Source organism: Mytilus trossulus, chromosome 14, assembly GCF_036588685.1.
Source record: "Mytilus trossulus isolate FHL-02 chromosome 14, PNRI_Mtr1.1.1.hap1, whole genome shotgun sequence".
In the NCBI taxonomy this organism is placed as follows: Eukaryota; Metazoa; Mollusca; class Bivalvia; order Mytilida; family Mytilidae; genus Mytilus; species Mytilus trossulus.
In genome coordinates this window covers 21,871,124-21,893,562 of record NC_086386.1, presented here as the reverse complement: position 1 = coordinate 21,893,562, position 22,439 = coordinate 21,871,124, and the positions used below count along the sequence as shown (strand labels likewise).

The following is a 22,439-nucleotide window of genomic DNA, read 5'->3' as shown; positions in this document are numbered from 1 at the left end:
CGTTATATAGTTTCAACACTTTCTTTACATTTGTTGGTGATTTATTCATCATCTGGTAAGTGAGACTTGCATTTATTAGTGTATTTATTAATGTATAAGGCTTATATATGCATCTCGAATAGTTGTTAATTAATCAATAGATGTAATCCTAATATAACGCAATGTATCACAAGATACCAATCTCGGTCGGCTGTGGGTAAAGAATGTTGTTCCAACATATTCTGTAACCATAATCAACCATTTCTTCGATTGTGAGGGATATAACATGTATAGGCGTATAACCCATCTACAGGGAATATTTTAATTAAATAATTAATGTCAGTACTATATTGGATTATAAAGCAATATGTTTTCTTACTAGGTATTTTTCATTGAAAAGCGAAATCCAATTGGCGTAATTTTATTTTAGGCATAGTTCATCAAACGCATTTAAAAGAGCTTTGTTGATTAACAGTAGATAACATAAAACAAATTGTTCTAGCTAACATTATCTGTTTTTTTTTTCAATCAGTTATTGCTTGCTTGAATAATATTCATCTTTACCCAAAAAAAAACTAAAAGCTTTTCCCTCCTTTCTCGAAATACTTGAAGTATTGGTATCAAATACTTGTAGACGACTATTTAGATTTTAAACGTATTTATGATCATCAAGTATGAAATACACTTTAAAAAAATCTTATACGTAAACGCCAAATACATAATTTCAAGAAGGAAAGATCTGTCATTGTAACCCAATAATAAAATGCCCGTTGAAATTATTTACCATTATACTGAATAAACATATTAAATGGGTTACATGAAATGTATGAAGTAGCTGCTACTGGAAGCAACATGTTAAAAAGCTACTGGCACGACATTTTACTTTCTCTCTTTGCATGTGTGTATGTATTACGTTCAAACAAGAAAATAACAGGCATTGAAATTCTCGAAAAAAGGGGGGCCAGAAACGGCCCTTATCATACCTTTTCCTTTCAGTTATCGTCTTTTATTTCTTTAATGTTAGATAAATAACAAAATAATAACCCTAAGATTACATTTTATCGACTTTTGGTCACCATACGAACATTTACAACGAGCAAACTATATATCCCGTTTAAAACAACACATGGCCTCGACATGACAAAACGTGAAAAACGAAGTTCGATTGATGTCAAAGAAATTTAAACAAAAAGGAAAAAAACGAGAAAAAAAACAGTACAGCAAAAAAACAAAAACAATGATTACAAAACTAAATTACATGTTCTGATTTGGATTAGACAGAGATGAGCATGATTTAGAAACACACGTCTGCAATTTGGACGACCAATTGATATTCCGGAGGAGGGAGGAGGAATTTGAAAACAAATAACTCAGCCTTGATAATCACAACAATGAATGGTTTGTTCTGTGGTAATTTGAAAATAAATAACCTGACTTACACTGTATCAAAAATAAATAACTCGGCAGGTCTTTTAAGCTATTTCATAAATATTTTCCAAAAGTATGGGATGAACTAGATTCGTCATAAAATTCATATTTTTTCAACAAAAAAGAGTCACTTCCCAAATCTTTTACTAATAAATTTATAAATGTTTTTTAGATATACTTGAACTTGAAATGTCTGAAATTTGGTTTCATTCAACTTGAGGTCTATTGTCTAAGGAACACTAACCTGACTTTTATTCAACAGGGCCGTAACTACATTGAGGCGAATGCCTCATGTATAAAATTTAAATAAAATTGATTTCAAGAAGCAAGTTCTGTTCTCCCACGAGCACTGCCCCTGTTTTTTTTAGAATATATGTTTCTTATTTATTTTGAGTTTTTTAATGTTACATGTATATCATGTATATGTCTTATTGTATGTCGCTTTTGTGTGTTATCTGTTCATCGGTTTGCCTTTTGTTCATTGATTGCCCTTCTGTTTTCGTTTAGTGTTGCATTCCTTTTGTATTTCAGTTATTTTGTTTTATACTGATTTAATTATTGTTGACTTGTTGGTTTTATTGTCATGACGGTTTATAGATTTTTGGTAGATTCGGGTCTCACGATAAACCTCTCCAAACGATCATGTGCTTTGAACGTTATTCAGTATTATAATGTTTTACTATTACGTTGTGGTGTAATGATGTCCTCAAATTCAACCAACCTTCCAATGATCAATTATTAAGTGTAATCAATAAACTGTCGTATCAACTACACCATTGTTCTTTTTGTTTTGTTTTAAGGAATGTCCTGCTGAATAATGCAGTTTAAAATCATTGCGCTTCCATCACCTTTTTGCCTTTAATAATATTTTAGGTTGCACTTTGTAAATACAGCTGATTTAAACTACGCCTCTGTTGGGGAGATATATGATATTCACAGATATATTATTTTTTTAACTGTACTCTTGGGATGTATACAATTCTTGGACCACGTCGATGATTTCAATAACAATCATTACACATACGTCAGGTGTTTGGCAATTATGTATTTACTAATACATATAGGAAAATTTTGGTAGTGACTTATCAAAACTCTAAACAGTCATTGTTTATTTATGTATATTTTGAATTTTGTTTTTTTCTGACAGTTAACATGTTGTTTATACATATCAACTATACTTACTTTAAATGTATCTCATTTCTTAGAACTTATGTTATAAGGCTAACAAAGGTCATTTTTATTTCCGCCTATGTTTTTTTTGTGTGGAAGATATCAATTGAAAAACGCATTTTGTTTGTAAATTCACATGTGAAACGCATGATTTACCTTGCGTTTATCTCATGTCGTAGTATTTGAACTTCAATACCACCAATGGCTTTTATTTCACCTTCGTTGTCGTTGTTGAATTTATTTTTGTGAAAGATATCGATTGAAAAACGCCATACATTTGTAAACTGAAATATGAAATTCTTGATTTCAGAAAACCGACACTGTCAAGAGATTTTTCAAGATATACTAGAGGGAAAACAGGAAATTGGATACACGCATATTTAATGGATAACTCTAATGAGACGGAAACAAATTCTGGAGCTATTGCGTAAGGAACGAGTAAAACATTAAAATTGATTAAATATGTTTTTTGGTATCAAGCTAGAATTTTATTAGATAGAAAAACCAACTCCGTTTATTACTATTAATTAGTAAAACTAGATAAAAAGAGGCTGGTATTGTATTTACGCATTACAGGCACCCAAACCTCATTGAGCTAAGCTGACCGAGTTTGATGTTTGCTGTGAGCAGGGGCTCCGTGTTTAAGACCGTACTTTGACCTATTTTGGTTTATTTTTATAAATCGTGACTTGGATAGAGAGTTGTCTAATAGGCACTCATAATCAGCTTCTTATATCTACTTACATACATTTGCCGTTTTTGATTTTTGGTTAGACGTATAGCTTTTGAAGTTGCAGCGAATTAACAAATTCGTTGGTTTCTAATGCTTAGATTTTTGTAAATCCCAAAAGCGTTTCGGACACACCATATGTATTAAATATTTAATTCGATTAACGCAAAAGATTTTAATAAAAAAACCAGTTGTTTTGAACTGGATTGTACTACTTTTTTTCACTGCGAAGCACCAGCTTTTGTTAACGTGTGTCTGCATGTGAGTAATTGACAAACATATTCTCATAAAATAGTTTTGATGCATTGTATCATGGAATAAAAGGCTATAATTTTCGGAAAAAGATATATGAGACAGTGAATACTATTTAGACGCTATAGAAGAAATGAAATAATGTCACATCTTTTGTATCTGATTATTTTCACAGAGAGGTACATTTGAACTACGGTAGTCCTATTAAAACTATAAATAAATGTTTCAGAAACATTATTTTTATTTTGATATTAAGTTTGTTGTATACAAATAATATACTTCATTTTTTTACAAAAATAAGGCCGTTAGTTTTCTCGCTTGAATTGTTTTACATTGTCTTATCGGGGCCTTTTTTATCTGACTATATGCGATATGGGCTTTGCTCAGTGTTGAAGGCCGTACAGTGACCTATAATTGTTAATGTTTGCGTTATTTTGGTCTTTTGTGGATAGTTGTCTCATGGCAATCATACCACATCTTCTTTTTATATTGTATTTCGTTTCAGGGCAATTGTTTTGCCTTTTGCAGTTACCATTTCATGTTGCCTGTCTTGCTGTCGATACTATATGAGAAACAAAAATGCAAAGAAACTAAAAAATATCAGACGCTTTCAACAATCAAGGACCTCACAATTAACCAATGAACAGCTACAATATCGTATTATTGGTAAGATGTTCGTATTTGGATATACTTTAAGGTTATTTTGTGGCTTAAACACCAAGTAAAATATTGCTCAAGGTTTGATTTTACCAACAACAAAAATGGTCTCAAGCTGCATTGATGACATGCTTATTTTCAAAATGCACTTCTGGTGTAGCTAAATAGATAACATTTATAGTATAATATATTACGCGACCAAACGATAATCGTTTATAATCAGTAATTCAAGATCTGAATATTTCAAATTGCATGTATGTGTAAGTGAATTTCATATAAAGTGTGTCCCCCTAGGCCTATTTCCCCCGAAAATTATAATAACAGATACTGTTTGCGCTACAAGCGTCAATTATTTTACTGATTGCAGTTTAACACTTAATTGGGAAATTACGATGTGAAAGAAGAAAAACAAGTCGAAACAAGGCAATCATTCAAACCAAGCCAAAAACAGTTTCGAGGAAAACAATTTCGAAAAAGTAAATACTATGCAAACGTTGATGCAAACATACAAATTACGATCTGTATTGGATTATTTACTGTGAGAGGCATATAATGTTTAACAACCGTATTCACTGCCATTATCCTATAGAATAACAACTGTTGTTTAAATTGATAAAGTAGAATCTGCATTGCAATTGAAGCACGAAAGTTTCGTTAATTAATTTGTTTATTGTGTCATTTGTAAGCACGGGTGACATCTATTTGTACTACGTTTCAATACCATAAAGTCCATCAAATAATGCGTGTATTGTCTGCCTTGAACAGGGTCTTAATTTTGAATTTATGTATAGTCATTTTATTTAATCTTAAACCATCACAAAATTTATGAACTTAATAGATCTTAGTTTTTGTCAGTGGTTTTCAAATATAAAGACTTACTTCGCCAAATCTACTCATTTGATATTTTGAATGTGTATACCAACAAATAATCATGCTAAACAATTCTTACATCAGGTTTGTACCATGACAATGGGAATTCACCTGCTATTATCTCAAATCCTGAGACACAGACTGGATGTCGAAATGGTTGGAAAAGTCTTGCCAATGCTACCTCCGGTAATGACAGTGAGACTAATTTTCCAAACGATACAGCATATACTCCCACTTTGAATCCACCAGCATACGAAGATATTATAAATCGAAATACAGCTGCCAAACTGAATGTTTCCTCTGATCCAAGAACACACACAGTAGTTGACGTACATAACGGCGCTGTAACTAATTTAGCAGACGATACAACATCTATACCCAAAGAAAATCCGCCAGCATACAAAGACATCATATAGGAATAACGTGTGTATACAGTTGTAGTTACTAGCGTTTTTAAATTTGTACTCTGCGCATTTGTTTTCTGTTTTAATTATAAACTTGAATAAAATCAACTTTTAAATTTAATGTTTTTTTTCTGATTTGTGATTAAAGCATAATAACTGCGTATACTGCCACTACAAATAAAGATATCATAAAAACAATTATGTATGACAATGTCTATAGTTTACAATAAAGTTTTCAACGGAAGCGTAAATATTAGATGAATGGATGAACTCAGTAAAGACCCGTCGAAATTGCATTTAATTGATCATGATAAATTCAACAACATTTACTGTAATCTTGATGATATTTTTTCGTTAAATAATCAAGAATTTTTTCAATATACTGCTGAAATTTATCTCAATGAACTTACTTTAAATAAATCAAATGTATTCGGTAATAACTGTCCTTTCCTAGATTTAGATATTTCGATTGTAAACGGAAAACTCCACACAAAAATGTACGACAAAAGAGACGACTTCTCGTTCCCTGTTGTTAATTTTCCATTTTTAGATGGTGATGTTCCTTTGGCACCATCTTACGGTGTTTATATTTCACAGCTTGTTCGCTATGCACGTGTCTGTTGTGCCGTTTTTGAGTTTAATGAACGCAATCTATGTATTACTGGTAAATTATCAAACCAGGGATATCGTTACCATGAATTACTTAAAATCTTTACCAAAATTTTCCATCGATATAAAGATTCGGTTTTGAAGTTTGGCTGTAGCTGTAGAAAACTTATTTCAAACGCGATAGCACATCCTCATTTTTACGGAAATGTTGTTAATCGTGTCCGTTTAGAAATGATCCATGTAAACTTGTCGCTCCATTAAATAAACTTCTAAAAGGTTACCTATTAAACACTGTAATAAGATCATTGAATATATATTTTTTTTTTTATAAATATTGATTTTGATATCAGTAAATTAAAAGCTAACTAAATATAACTAGTATGTTATATACATATACATACTCATGGATCTTCAATCTGTCGATACCTGTAACTTGGCATTGCACATCACGTTTTCCCTGGCTGTTTATGACGTCTTTACACTGAACCCATAAAAAAAACATCGTAATAAAGTCATTATATAACATTTATACGTTATAGTAGGTGTTTATAGACACTGAAAATACCTTTTGGGGGAACGGTGAATTCAGCACACATATGACCGCCATTCAGCAAGTTTTTAATCACAATATATTGTTGCAAAACTTGGAACTTTTCGAAAAACTAAAGATTACATTTTTCTTATCCACAGAATGGATTACCATAGCCGTATTTGACACAGCTGTTTTGGAATTATGAGTCTAGTGTAGACGAAACGCGCGTCTGGCGTATTGAGCTAGACTAAAATCCTGGTACCTTTGATTATGAACTATATGAACTTTATCTATTATTGATTAAATGGTACAGTAGTGTCAAATCACAATATAAGACCAAACTATAGAATAACTCGACAGATCGATACAAAGAAGAAAACTAACTTACAAAAACACAGAGTGTACATGGCAATATCCTCACAAATAATAAGTACAGATCCGAAAATACTCACAGTTACGGAGAGCAAGTTCAAAGCAAATAACAACTTATTCAAAATTCATCTATTAAAGACTAAAATATCAATCAGTGTTCATCCAATAGTTCTCAAATGTACCAGGATTATAATTTAGTATGCCAGAAGCGCGTTTTGTCGACATAAGACTAATCAGTGACGTGCACATCAAAATATTTATAAAGCCAAACAAGTACGAAATTGAATTGCATTTGGGATCCAAAATGCCAAAAAAATTGTGCCAAATACGGCTAAGGTAATTTATGCCTGGGATAAAAAAAAAATCCTTAGTTTTTCGACAAATTCAATGTTTTGTAAACAGGAAATTTATAAAAATGACCACGTTATTGATATTCATGTCAACAACACCAAAGTGTTGACTACTTGGCTGGTGATACCCTCGGAAACGAAATGTCCACCAACAGTGGCATCAACCCAGTGGTATAAATAGTTGTATGAAGACCTGTTGGTGACCTTCTGCTGTAGTTTTTTTTCTACGGTTGGGTTGTTGTCTCTTTGACACATTCCCTATTTCCATTCTCAAATTTATAACATATATAACATATAAATAATTTAGTGTAAAGATATCATTAACAGTCAAATGAAAACCGCTAACTTATGCAATGACAATATATAGGAATCTACATATTGTAGTGTCAAGAAATCGCATATTATGTGTAAAAGTTAGTATGGTTTTGATTTACTGATAACAAAATCAAAAGGCATACCAATAAAACAATATTCAACAATTTAATTAAATAAGATGAATAAGTAGTTTTTTCTGATATTATATCTAATGAATCGATAAGTTTACCCGGCTCGTATCGACAATTCCAGGCTTAGCTAACAACATCATCATGCAATTGCGACATGCCGGTTGGAATTCTTTTTCAGCTACAGTTAAACGTCACTACAGACAATATTGTGCTAGAGGAACATCACCTAACGAAAGAGGAAAATAAGAAATATGAAAAAAAAATCCTCCCGGTGTAAAACTGTTTTTTTTTTCTTAATTTAGAGAAGAACATGCATTGCTGTAAGAAATTGGTTTATATAAAGAATGTTATTTTGGGTAATCTACACCAGTATATTAAGAGGCTTCTTGATCATTAAACATTGTTAAACGAACAAATGGGCCATTCCAGTTAATTTCTAACAGGTGGGGATGGATGGGGAGATTTTTTTTCATACCTATCAAAAAAAAAAAACATCATGAAAAACTACCTATCGGATCTATAAATTAAGACCTATAAGATTTGGAGATTCTGTTCATATTTGGTGGGTCGGCTTTCATGGGAAAAATTGACCAACATAAATTTTTATTGCAAGGATTGTACCCATCAGAATTTTAAATACAATACCAGATAATGCATGATACGAAACTGTCTACATTCCAAAACACCCCTAAGATCTGAAATAGGTATTTTTTGTAACCCTTAAGATGTAATTATTTTAAATTATTTACTGCTACAAGACCCTCAGAAATTTTGCGAATAAGTGTAAGTGTCAGATGAAAAACCTAAAATTTCACCCCTAAGATGTATAAATTTTACACCCCTCAGAAAGGACCATCCATCTCCCTTTAGCAGATATTAACTGGAATGGCCCAATATCATCAAAATAACAGTAAGTGTTGTTAAATTTATCAATTTAATGAAATTAAGGTGGTTTGGGTGTCTTCCTCCATCTTTAATTGTAAAAAAACAGACAACCAAAGGTCCAGATTTTCTATCAAGTTAGCAAAATTTGATGCAGGAATGCAGATGTATAATGTGAATTTTCATTTAAAAGAACCAATTTATAAGAATTTATATACCTATATGAAGTTATTTTCTTTCAGAACGTCAGGTCATTCTTTTTCAGAATCAACCCGGACGATACCATCTTTCAATGGTATATGCTCCAAGGCATAAAATAATGACCTGTGTAAGGTCATTATTTTCCTTGATAAACATGCAATCTATGATTTACTTCAAAATTTTATTCGTCTAAGAGTTTTTTGTTGCCGTTTTGGAAATTTATTTTCTAAAGTTCAACCGATGATAGATGTAAAAGAAACCGTCATTGAAGACCCGCAATTTAATTTTAGAAACAAATAACGTGAAGTTTTGTTGATTTATCGCTATAATAAAGAAACATTATCATATAGGTCCGATGAATTTTAATGTAGACTTTCATAAAATCAATCCAGATTTAACATATTCGTGTGTAAGATTTTGAGGATCTTGTTGAGTCAAACTGAATAGGTTGATTGTTTAACGTCCAGTGGCAAATATTTCATGCATGTTCAGAACGATACACACTGAATAGGAAATCATACTGTGACCTACATGTATTTATATTCGTCTTTGTGTAAGTTCGTAACTTTTAAAAATTTATGTATACCTTTTACTCTATCAAATGATCAACTAATAAAATAATCTTATATTCTATTGAATAACATAAACGTAACTCACGAAAGGGTCGGGTGCGGAGGGGATATAATTTTATCCTGATTATCTTTTAATAAAATGTATTGCTATTCGAAAGACAATCTTTCTGAATTTTTCATTCGATTCAAGTAAACTGGTTAAATAAATAACAACTTTTCCGCGATAGAAATAACATAACAAAAACATACTCCCTCCCCCTTTTCCATAAGCTAAGTGATACAATAAATAACTTACAATGTGTCTTGTATTTGTCATACACCGTTATCGGATGGTAACAATACATTTGTGTCTTACTTCATGCAGTTACAGTAATATTTGTATTGTGTATGGATAACAATTTTTAAAAGGTTTATATCTAAATTATTTAGTGAGTTTTATTTCACATTTTGAATGAGCCGCAGGGCGTATTAAAGCCTGAACGCATTAGAAAGGAATATCCCACTTTTGTGTTGTCGGTAAACAAGGATACTAAATTTTACAAATCTTTATAAAATAGTATTTTTTGACGGTATATAAGTCAGATAATACATATTTTAAGGTTTTTCTTGTCGTAGAACACACCTCGGGTTGTCAGGATTGTTCAAAGAAAGACCTCCCTCCGGTCGGTCTTTCATTTGATCAATCCTGACACCCCTCGGTGTGTTCTACGACAAGAAAAACCTTAAAATATGCATTATCTATAACATAATTTATAAATATTAATATTTTTGAAAATGTTGATTTTTTTTGGTTGCTTTTAATTTTTTTTTAAACTTTAAATTTTGCTATTTTGAATATTAGCCGGAAAAGAACTACGGCGACCCTATCTTTTCTTTTGATATAATCAAAGCATTGTCTGAAAGCTATCTCTTCCTTAGGCATTTAACGATTCTATCATTCTGTTTTGTTATCAAGAATAACATTTATCGTTTAAATCATCTCGTCAAACCAGCAGTCAAATATCTAGCATATTTAGCTTTCTCATGGTAAATATAGTAATGTGTAAACATTATAACTATCTGCATGTATTTCTAAAGAAGTTGAAAGACCTGGAAGTGTACTGTAATCCAAGCGGTCCCAGATAATCTTTTACAATATTTTGAATATCAATCAGACCTTCATACATAGGATTTTGTCACATTCCTCTTATAATTTTCACTCACTCTGTGCATTCCATGACAACAGGATCCGAGAAGACCATTCTACCCACCAATTAAGACATTTTTCGTTGAAAATTTGAAAAACATTGAAAGATTCGAATTGCCTTTATGTCATTTAAAAGCTCCAGGTAGTCTTTTGCAATATATTTTGAAAAATTGTTTATAGCATAAAAATGTCACACTTGATTTACCGTGATTCATTAAAAAAAAATCTTAGGTAGCTATTATCAAGTTTTACATTATTTTCTGTTATCTATTTCTATTATTTAAGATTAATAAATTTTAAAAATAAATAATGTAAAGGGTTAAACGATTATCTACTGGAGTCGGATTTTTCAATCGGTATGGTTTTGTTCTTTATATCTTCTTTTAAAACATGATCATTTTTATAAGAATTCTTTTAAATATCCCACACACAAAAAAGAACACTGTCTCGTAAGATTGGAACAAGTCATGCGTTTAAATATTCTTTGGGTTTTCCGTTTTAACTATGACTCAATAATATCGTGAAGTATTTATGTATAAGTCGTATGAAATACAGGTATTTTTGTTGAACACAATAAAAATAAAATTGAAGGTTATAGGCCAAAATTTAATTTTGTATGAGGCCTAGACACTGTGAAAGGGCGAGGCGTTCTGTTCTTTTGTTATCAGTTGCGTTCCAAATATAAAGAAATAATACTTGCAGACATTGATAAAGTAATGTGTATTTACTTCATCTATATAAGACTACAATGATAACTATGAAGATATTCACACACAACTTACATTTAATTAAAGTCCCTTAAAGGTCTCCCTATCAAAATCAAATTTTCTGAATGAAGCTTCCTTATTCTATATTTAGGACACACCAACACAATAAAATCTTCATGTTGAATTATACAGTTGAATGAAAGTCCTCATCAGAAACTTCCTGTTACAGCAATACGATCCGACCAGTGAAAGCAATGGAGACCTATATGATTTCAGCACTAGTTTTTCTTTACTTTTGTAATTTGATTTTTTCATCATCTGGTAAGTCTATGAAATAATTTATGTCGTGTTCACAACAAATATAAATGGCATTGTATATGAACAATTTGCAAGGCTTCTATATGCATCACGAATAATCGTTTATGAACCTTTATAGTGACGGTAATGTACTGCAATTTCTCGAAGATGATATCCTTGGTTTGGATTTTTGTAAATAATTTGATTGCAACAATATACAACAATATTTTTGTAGTTGAGAAAGATAGAAAAGGCATTGAGTTGTGCCACACAACAAGACAAACAGTTATTTATTATGATTACAATTTTCAAATACATTTGGCAGTTGTTCACACATAAATTGATAATCTAAATACATATTGTTTTACGTATGAAAAAATGTTAAAAAATATAATACAAATGTGGCAAACACAAGATTCCAAAAAAACGGAAAGCTAATGCTTGCGTTCTTTAAGTAGTTCTCCTAGCGCAATTGCAAGGGGAGAGAATACATCTACAAAACAGCACGTTTACCCTTGGAAGGTGTAAACTTCCCAAATAAACGTGTATGATGTAATGGTGTATGGTACAATGGTGTAAGGTGTATGGTGCGTTGGTGTATGGTGCTATGGTGTATGGTTCTATGGTGTATGGTGTAAGGGTAAAAGTGTAATGGTGTATAAGGAATGGTGTGATTTTGTAACGTGCGATCTGGAATGGTGTGAATGAAAGGTGTAAAACAAAGTTCTTTTTATTTTAATTTTTCGGATAGTAAACATAAAAAATAATAATAATCTTAATATTTGAAATTTAATTGCGTTTTGGGTAATTTCGGATCGTATAGATAGAATTTGGAATGGTGTATGGGGTAATGTGTAACGTGTATGGTGCAAAGGTGTAACGTGTATGGTAAAATGGTACAAGGTGTATGGTGTGATGGTGTATGATGTATGGTGTAATGGTGTATGGTGTTAGTGGGAAGTTCACACCATCCAAGGACTGTATGTTATTGTTGCTGATTCTACAAACTAAGCATTAGATAGAAATCATCTTAAAATTGCTATCAGGAACGAAACTATCACTGTTTAAGAGGTTCACAATATAAAGCAGCTTTTCAGATTCTTTTTCGAAGCAGTTTGTTGAATTTAAAAAATTTTTTTTTTTACTTTTTTACGACAAAGCATCGCGAGTAAAATCACAAAAATACTGAACTTAGAGCAAAATCTATTCGGAAAGTCAATAATCACATGGCAAAATGAAATAACAAAACGTATCAAAAACGAATGGATAAGAACTGTCATATTCCTCACTTGGTACAGGCATTTTCAAATGTAGAAAATTGTGGATTAAACATATCCATGGTTCTATAGCGCTAACCCTCTCACTTTAATGACAGTCTCCTCAAATTCCGTTATATTTACATTGATGCGTTCAATACACAGAGACAATAAATAAAATAGCCAAACTATGGGTACATCAGTCATCATCGAATATCAATTTTAAGAGGAACAATTTAACAGAACACAAAAACATCTACTATCTACGAACACATTCATTGATTTGAGTGTCTGACGTCCGAAAATTGTATACGTCACATACATTTGTCGTTCAATGTGCATACTTACAATTTAACAAATTTACATAATCAGATAATTAAAAGTTAGTGTTTTTATTCTGAGATGTAAATATGATTCGTGTGTGTGCCTAAACCTGTCATTTAATTTTAAAAAGACGTAGAAATTTTATATATTGTACATAGTATTTTATTTCATATTATGTATTATTATTATCTATGCATTTTAATAGTCTCTTATAATTCTGTATAGAATGGCTCTCATTTTTTTTAGTGTTATTTTACAATGTTACTTTTGTATAAAGATTGATTGTACTTGTTGAGAGATGAGACTTTAATAAAACATTGAATTGAATTGAATAGGCAATGTTACCATACAGGGTTTAAAAATCAAAAGTATGTAAGAATAAATTTCAGAAATAAACCGAGATTTAAACTAGTCCAAAAGTTATATATAGAATGTATAAGAATCCACAAAAAGTTAATTCCACTACGCGATTGAATGATTTTGACGTTTGTGGTTCAACGTATGTTGTAATTCATGATAGATAATATATCATAATGACATATAACAGAACAATATCATACTGACAGGATCTTTTAAAGTATAGAGTCACGTGATAAGAACAAAAGAAATACAAAAAGTTGCATATACAAAACAAACCACCAAAAAAATGAAAGCCAATACAAACACATTGACGAGATGTATAAGTACCGAGCTACGTCAAACGGATATCACATAAAACCATTCAACAGCAAAAGTAATATTATTAATAGAACAAAGACAAATGAAAGAACCATAAAACACATTGCTAAAATGATAAACAACGTCAGGACGGAGAATCTATACATCAAGACCATCGTGTATTATTTGAGAAGTTGATACGGAATATTTATCAACACGGTCTTGGTACCTTTCGATAAACTGTTTTTAGAAAAAGGACGAGACGTTCTTTGACATACTCCTGATTCATCAACTTTCTACTCAAACTTACAAAGTATGAATAGGAGCTGCAAGCTCTTGAATATCGAACAAGTTGGGGAAATATATATCCCATATGCAGGTGAATTTGGTATATTGCTACTAAGGTGGGGGGAAATTATAATTTCAAAATTAAAATCGTTTGTCATAGATTCTGGTACTGAGATGACTGTGTAAGTCAAATTCGAGATAGAAGCCTTAAAATGAAACGGAGGACGCCGTGTCTGTTTTTCTTTAATCTTTAGTTCTGGGGGATATATTAATGGAACCTAATCGACAGAAACTTCAAACAGAAATCGAAAATATGTTTTGCCAAATGGCCAACGTATTGTATACATTTCTTACTCTGTTATTTTTTACTTTATTTCAACCTAACTTTTATATTTCTTTTGCTATTTTTAGCCCAGGAGCCGTACATGCATACAGTGTGTGAGTACATAACGTCGACTAGATACTATTATTGTCCATTACTGAACAAATGTTGTTACCTCAATGGTAAATGGAAATGCATAGACCAAATTGACAGCATAATCAATGGCGATTATGGAAACCAACCGAGTTGTGAAAATTATAAAAGGTTCTTTTGATTTTATCATTATCTTTCTTATTTTGTCTTACCAAGAAACGAACTTCTCATTTAGTTCTGACTTATTTTTGTTTTCCCGTTAATTTGTTGTCTTGTGCTATTCTGCAACATGTAAGTATATGATAAAATATGAAGCATTAGCTAAATAGAGTTATGGAATCTTCAAGACTTATTCTTTTTAATCCAATACTGTTTTTGATAAAAGTTATCTTTCTCAACACACACTTTTGATACCTGAAGGGTCAAGTGAGCTCTTGTGAGCACTTGACATTCGAAAAATGTTTTCTTTATTATTTTGGAAACCTTCCAAGTTAGAAATTCTGAGAGGAGCAAAATGATTGTGTTGATAAATTTGTCAGATAACGTTTAATTGAAGTAGTTGTCTTTGAATCACAATTTTATATTCTATAAACAAACTTTAATTTGCTTAAAATATCCTGCAAGGGATTATGAAATAACGAAATTACAATCGACTTCTAGTTTTCCCCCTGAGCAATAAAGATTATGACTTTTTAATAATATACAAAACATTCACATGATTCATCTTTATATATTCTTTTTTTATCAATTATTTATTTATTCGTAAGCGTTAAAACTAACTGATTTTATTCTGAGTTCCTGAGATAATATTGTCATACTGTACGCGTTATTATTACAGAAGAGAAGCTTTTGAAATTGATAATATTTCACCATTAGAGAAATGATAGTATGCAATCAAATCTTTATAACACTTATTTGAATTTTCAATTTTTCTCTCTCAAATGTTAAAAATTCATATTTATTACATACATATTATTCCAGTCTATATTTTATTTGATTACGTTAAATTCATCGCATGTCCTAGTAATACAATTTTTCATTGACAATCATTACATCTTCATTTGTGTTTAATTTTTTTAAGTGTAAGCTATTAATTAGAGAATGCACTTTTTTTTAAACAGGAATACAAATTTCGTAATTTCAGAAAACCGACGTCAAAAGGCCCTTCTAGTTCTATAAATAAGAGAACGGGATATACCATAAACACTTATTCAACGGATGACTCTGATGAGACGATAAGTTCTGGAACTATTGGGTAAGTAAACAGTTTATAATTGAAATAAGTAATACTTTGGTCTCTAAATATAATTTAAATGAGGTGAACAAAAATTCGTATACGACAACTTATTACAACAACTCGATATATATACGTTACAAGCGTATTAACGCAACCCTGGATTTCAAACTACTAAAAGCAAAGCCAACCTTATATGCATGTTTCTATTCCATTTTGGTTCTCCTTTGTCATATAACTTCGAATCTTGCAGTGTATTTACGACTTACTGGATTAAAAATGTCTAGGTCTAAGCGTTCCTGGGGTAGTTAAATCAAGGAAAGTGTTCAAGACTGTCAAATTAATGTGGTAGTTAATAATCAAATCTTTTTTCGTTGATTTGATATTTTGTTGATTTGATGTTTGTCTGTTTTTGCACATGTCTTGTGAAAATAATTTAATATCTGTTATTTTTATTATTGTCAGAATGGTGTATATTTGAACTAGTGGAGGTCTTTTTAACCTAGACTATGATTTTGATAAATAATATTTTGATCAAAAATGAATTTTTAATTCGTTTTAGTGCGATTGTGATCTTTTTGGTATTTACCGTGCCCAGCTGTATGTTTTGCTGCATATTCTACGTGAGGAAAGCAAATGCCAAGAAACGAAAAATCATACGTATCCAACAATCGAGGACCGTGAGACCAATTAGCGAACAATCACAGTACCGTATTATGGGTAAGAGTTATTTTTCTGGCCAAACTTTAGGTCCTTTCTCGTTTGGACACCTTTTAAAACTTTGTAAAAGATTTTGTTTTAACAACAAATGTTGGCTTCAAACTTCAATGTACAAATGTGCATTTGTGCAATACAATTTGAACCTTTAATGGTATAATGTCGCGATAAAACCATAATCGATTAAAGTAACATGAACAAGTACTACTGACGATTATTTAAGGTGCATATACAATTTCAAAATATATCTACACGTATGTGTAATTTTTGCATATAACTGGTTTTGTTTCTATTTTATCGAATACTTTTATAACACATAGCATTTGTATGTTTATTGTCAATTTAAAAAAAAAATAGACACTTTCTAACATCATTTATGCAAAAATTGGAATAAGAACAATACATTGGGACATTAAAAGGTGAAAAGCAACATACTAGATGAAACATATTTAAACAAAGAACATTTCGAAAATAATAATTTCCAGTCAAATGTCAATACAAAACGAACAAACGAAAGATGCATGTATATATAAGATAGTATAGAGTAGTCAAGTTTAGTTAAATAGTAATAATTCTTTCATAAGGTTTGTACCATGATAATGGGAATTCATCTACTATTATCACACATCCTCAGACAGAGGGTAGATGTCTAGATGGTGGGGAAAGGCGTGACACTTCCACCTTAGAAAACGACAATGGATCTTATTTACATGACGATACAACCTATACTTCCACTGTTCATCCACCATCATACGAAGATATTATAAACCGAAATGCAGCTGCCATTGATTCCGTTGATCCAAGGACACACACATCAGTTGACGTGGAAGGGCTTGCCAATTCTACCATAAACAACAGCTATGTAACTAATGTGTCAGACCATACAGCATCTGTACCCAAAGTCAATCAGCATACACCTATGGTATAAAGGAATAATGTGTGCATGTACTTGCAATGATTTATGTTTTATTTTAAGTTTGCGTATTTGTGTCCGAGTCATTAATTTTAATACTATTAACTTTCAAATTATTAATTTTATTTTTCTGATTTTCTTTAATGTTATAATCATATTAATCAAAATATAAATACTAACTAAACCATTGTTATAACGATAATTCTCTACAAATATGTGTATACATGTAATAAAATAGTTACACGCAAGTACTCATTAACAAACAAAGCTTCTGAGGGTAAATATATCGACTAATCTATATTTGTATTATTTCAGAAATAAACATAATGTTATCAAAAAAAAGTTGGCAAAATAGCATAAAGCATTCAATGATAATAATAGCAGTAACCAATGAACAACACCCAATATCTGGTATACGGTTGAAAGGCCAAACAAGTCTCTTTACAATGCAACCTTTATTTTTATTATCGTTCAAATGCTTTTGTTGCCTTTCGGCGAGAGATATTTGCCACTCGACGTTAAAAAAATCAATCCTTTGATCTAAAACGACCAAAGGAAGTGATGATTTGATTGATTGGAGTATAAACAATCTTTTTCTTGATTACAAACATACATGTGCAGACCTGAAAGCTGATTGTCAGAATACCTACACCACTAACTTACTTTTGATTTTTGTTAACAGTTGAATCATGTTAAAATTACGTTTAATTATCTGAAATATTAACCAAATTATTCAATTTATTTCACTTAGTTCTATCATAAGTACTTTCATTTCAAATATTATCAGAACATTTAGCTGAAATTGTTGATCTATTTTATTAAAAATGACAATACAGGGCTGGTATGGTTACTAGGAAGGCATTTCTGTTGCCCATGATTCACAAGAGTGATAAGTCATCAAGCGTTGACAGTCTTTTGCCTCTATAAATATAAAAAAGAAAATATGCATATATTTTTTGTATTTAACTTGAAATAGATATTGAAAGATCATCATTAAATGTGTTACTGTCATGTAAGTGGTCCTTGGTAGTATTTCATGTTATATGTTGTAAATCAAACTGGTACTTTAGCCTTATGTACATATTCAACAAAAATAAAAATAAAACATTCTTTTTTATAGTTAACTTATTTACCTATTAGCATATACCATTGTTATAACATATGCCCAGTCTAACTGAAACATACTTTCTATAGATCAGGAATTTCAATGTTATTCAAGTGGTCAAGTGGTCCGCAGAAGTCTGTTACAACATATTTTTAGTATCAAAATGGCACTTTGAGACCATCATACTAAATAAAGAAAAACGGTTTCCTCAAATTCCTTTTATAAGTATCCGTACTTACAATCCAACTTAACTTGTGCTAAATTCCATGAGGATTTGAAGATAATGCAGATTTATCTTACCCATCACTACCGCTTCCGTTAATACTTTAAATTGTTTGCATTCAAATGTAATTGACTTTGAAAGATCATGATTGTCTTTTGTCATTCTAAAGGTCACCAGTAGTCTTTTGCAACATATTTTGAAAATATACTTCATGGTTTTCCATAGTTTTTTAATATTTTGCATCAATATCTGAGTTTTAGTTCTTTTAATTTGTCCTTGTTTCGCTCAGCTTTGAACCTTATTGTTTTATTTTCATTGGTTTAAAAAAAATTAATTAAATAACAAGAAGGCAGTCTCAAACCATAGTCGAAGAAAAACAGATGACAGCATGATCAAGGCGAAAAATTAGGACACACAAAACGTCTTAAAATACTATACCGAAGTGTGCGAATACTACATAAACACGTAATGTGATTGCAGTTGACCAGGAAGGATATTCAATCTGAATTAATCTGAATAATTAATTTTCGGAAATATTTAATTAAACAAGGATATAATAATGCTCTAACATAACAAGAAATTCGACGGATTAGAATTTCAAATGAGAAGTTACTTTGTGCGTTGAGTCTTCGGCTAACTCGTTTTTTTTGTGCTGGATTAGGTTTTTATATGTTATGTATTCGTTTTTGTTATGTAGTTAGTCACCACTTTAATTTTATCATATTTAGTCATTTTATAAAATTTACTGTTTGCAAAAGTATGAATTATTCTAAATAATAAGGATGTTCTTATCCCAGGCAGAAAACCCTAGCCGTATTGGGCACAACTTTTTGGAACTTTTGGTCCTCAGTGCTCTTCAACTTTGTACTTGTTTAAGCTTTCGAACTTTTTTCATCCGAGCGTCACTGGTTAGTGTTGTTTGGACTAAACGCACGTCTGACGTTTTAAATTTTAAACCTGGAACTTTTTGTTAGCTATTATTTGTATGTGTCTCTGTCCTATGTGTTTCCCAAATTGTAGTCCTGTCATGTAATGTTGTCATTTTAATGTTATATTTAACGTTGCTATAAATGCAGGAGGTTTGGCATGCCACAAAACCAGGTTCAACCCACCATTTTAAGATATATTTCTTTAAATGACATTTACCAAGTCAGGCCATTTTTATATTAGAGTTCGGTTTATTTTGTGTGTTACGTTTTACAAATATTTATTATTGTTTATGTGTTGTGTCTTTGTTCTCTCTTTATATTTGATGCGTTTCTTTCAGTGTTAGTTTGTAACCCGGATTTGTTTTTTCTCAAACGATTTATACGTTTCAAACACTGGTTTACTACTGTTGCCTTTATTTGATAAAAAAAACCCGCATGATACAAACAGTTATCCTTTGAACATTGAACGGGAATAAACTTCGTTACTTGTCTTACCCCATCGGATAACTATTTTGTTTTACAAAATATAGCTTATGTGTTCATTAAAGTTCTTTCATTACACTTTCTTGTAAATATGGTTGAACATTATCTGCCGATAGGCAATATTATCCAACCAATAAAAGCAAAATAATCCCCATTTATAGACGGTGTTTTCATTATAAGGCTGCATTTTAACCTATATCGCATGAGTAGCAGTTTCAAATGATGAAAAAGACCCTCAGCCTATAAACGATAAATCTATTTCTTTTTTTACATCCAAATATTCAAACTTCAGAAACTATTTCTGATTGTTTTGAAATTTTATGATTTTTGGAAGTATGATTTATAATATAACCGTATGTGAAGTGGGTGTATTAAAGTCGTTAACTAGACGTCTTTTTGAAAAATGTCAGTGTGCCATCATCTGCTAGAGTCAGAGAAACATTTCTATCTATGATTTTTATTAAAAGTTTTTGAATTATCGGTGTGTTACACTAGCACTACAGAATAAAATTCTGGGTCGTTTTAGGGAAATTAGAAATTGTTGTATTATGTTTGAAAAAAGTAAAATCACAAAAATACTGAACTCCGAGTAAAATTCAATCGGAAAGTCCCTAATCACATGGCAAAATCACATGAAAAAAACACATCAAACGAATGGACAACAACTGTCATATTCTTGACTTGGTACAAGCCTTTTCAAATGTAGAAAATGGTAGATTGAACAAGGTTTTGTAGCGCTAAACCGTCACTTTTACGACAGTTTCACCAAATTACGATGATATTTTTATTTTAATGTGCAGACATAACAGATGAGAGACGATGTTTACGTCCTGTTTGATTGTTGTTTTATCGTTTAAGATTAGTAAACTAAACAAACAAAAAATCACTGTGAGGGGATACGATTTTCTGCTGGATTTGGAATATTTTCCATTGTTTTATTATTTACTTCAGCATGACCATCATTTAAAGAGTTCTTTTATATATCAAGTTTTAATTTTTTTGAATTGATAAATTTTAAAAAGTGATTACCGAATTACGAAGCGACCACAAATTTCACAAAAATCGATTTTTTCAATAAGGAGGAACACCTATGGTACATATAGTTTATCTAAAAACAATGTTTGTATCTATCATTCTATTATCCACACAATAAGACCAAGAACAAAAGGAGAATACTTTTTAAAAAGATTTTAAAAAAGGTACGCGACCTCCCATAAAATCTAAACAATGATTTTAACATGGTAAGTTTTTTTTCATTTTAACTAGGAATGAATAGTGTCATGAATGATTCAATTATCAAGATGGACGAAATACCGGCTTATTGCACAAGCACAATTGAAATGAAATTTTAGGTCAATGTCTGGATAAGTCCTATTTTTTGTATGAGGTACACAATCGGGAAGGGTCGATGTTTAGTAGCATTTTTGGCAGTTCCGTTCTTAATTCAAAAACGTTAACATTCAGACATTGATTAAGTATTTTTTTACACTATCTTTGACAGACTATAAATTTACACCATCTTTGACAGGCTACAACAACAAAACCTAAAAACATTTTAACACAACAGACATCGATTTGCAGTCCCTTAATGCGCCTCCTATTTGGAGTGAAGTTTTAACACTTTTATTCAATTTTATGAAGGCCATAGTGATAACAGGAACTGTTCTTGTTGCAGTATACAACAAAATGGAATCCCTAAAAAAAACTTCCATTTATAGTATTTAAAACCGTTTAAAAGGCATTGAATATCAATGTAGTCTCTATATTTGTTTTATGTTTACATTTATAATTTGATTTTCCAATCTCGAGAGAGAGACGAACATTTAAATGTCGATGCAACATCTATATATTTATTTTATTCTACGTTTAAAACTGTCATATGCATTATGAATAGTTGTTTTTGACCTTTTATTGCAATGGTAAATACTAGTACGCAATTTTTGAAATCTTTTATCAATAAACTTAACCTAAAACGGCAAGCGTAGTCCACAGCGCAAAATCAACAAATAAATAAATATTTCAAAAATCGTCGATACCGTCATTAAATGAGTTTCTATACATAAAAGCTAACTCGTACAGCTTTTATCTATTATCATATAAAAACATTATTTGTAGACTTTTAATGGTTAACAGAACAAGATCTCTATTTCATTTGGTTAATTGGTGTTTAAGCCACCTCCAACACCAGTGTGCTATTTTGGGGCTATCAGTTATTTTGAAAGAAGAAGCCGGTGTTTACAAGACTACAAAT

General features: G+C 31.0%; 2 protein-coding genes across 2 annotated transcripts; both read left to right on the top strand.

Annotated features, from left to right (window-relative positions):
* The first annotated feature begins 1,265 nt into the window (after positions 1-1,265).
* Positions 1,266-5,611, top strand: LOC134696623 (uncharacterized). The gene is made up of 4 exons (XM_063558493.1): positions 1,266-1,377; positions 2,888-3,004; positions 4,065-4,225; positions 5,171-5,611. The coding sequence occupies exons 2-4, from the start codon at positions 2,961-2,963 to the stop codon at positions 5,500-5,502; spliced, it is 537 nt and encodes a 178-aa protein (XP_063414563.1). The 5' UTR covers positions 1,266-1,377; positions 2,888-2,960; the 3' UTR covers positions 5,503-5,611.
* A 5,879-nt stretch (positions 5,612-11,490) lies between these two features.
* On the top strand, positions 11,491-18,567 carry LOC134696298 (uncharacterized). The gene is made up of 5 exons (XM_063558012.1): positions 11,491-11,668; positions 14,581-14,755; positions 15,729-15,839; positions 16,381-16,538; positions 17,120-18,567. The coding sequence occupies exons 1-5, from the start codon at positions 11,602-11,604 to the stop codon at positions 17,461-17,463; spliced, it is 855 nt and encodes a 284-aa protein (XP_063414082.1). The 5' UTR covers positions 11,491-11,601; the 3' UTR covers positions 17,464-18,567.
* Positions 18,568-22,439: the final 3,872 nt, after the last annotated feature.

What these genes read in the sequence shown, in the direction of transcription:
- LOC134696623 (XM_063558493.1), top strand. Translation starts at nt 2,961, where the DNA reads ATGGATAACTCTAATGAGACGGAAACAAATTCTGGAGCTATTGC. An exon ending in ACAAATTCTGGAGCTATTGC is followed by an intron (nt 3,005 to 4,064) that starts GTAAGGAACGAG and finishes ATTTCGTTTCAG; the next exon opens with GGCAATTGTTTTGCCTTTTG. An exon ending in GCTACAATATCGTATTATTG is followed by an intron (nt 4,226 to 5,170) that starts GTAAGATGTTCG and finishes TTCTTACATCAG; the next exon opens with GTTTGTACCATGACAATGGG.
- LOC134696298 (XM_063558012.1), top strand. Translation starts at nt 11,602, where the DNA reads ATGGAGACCTATATGATTTCAGCACTAGTTTTTCTTTACTTTTGTAAT. An exon ending in ATAAGTTCTGGAACTATTGG is followed by an intron (nt 15,840 to 16,380) that starts GTAAGTAAACAG and finishes AATTCGTTTTAG; the next exon opens with TGCGATTGTGATCTTTTTGG. An exon ending in ATCACAGTACCGTATTATGG is followed by an intron (nt 16,539 to 17,119) that starts GTAAGAGTTATT and finishes TTCTTTCATAAG; the next exon opens with GTTTGTACCATGATAATGGG.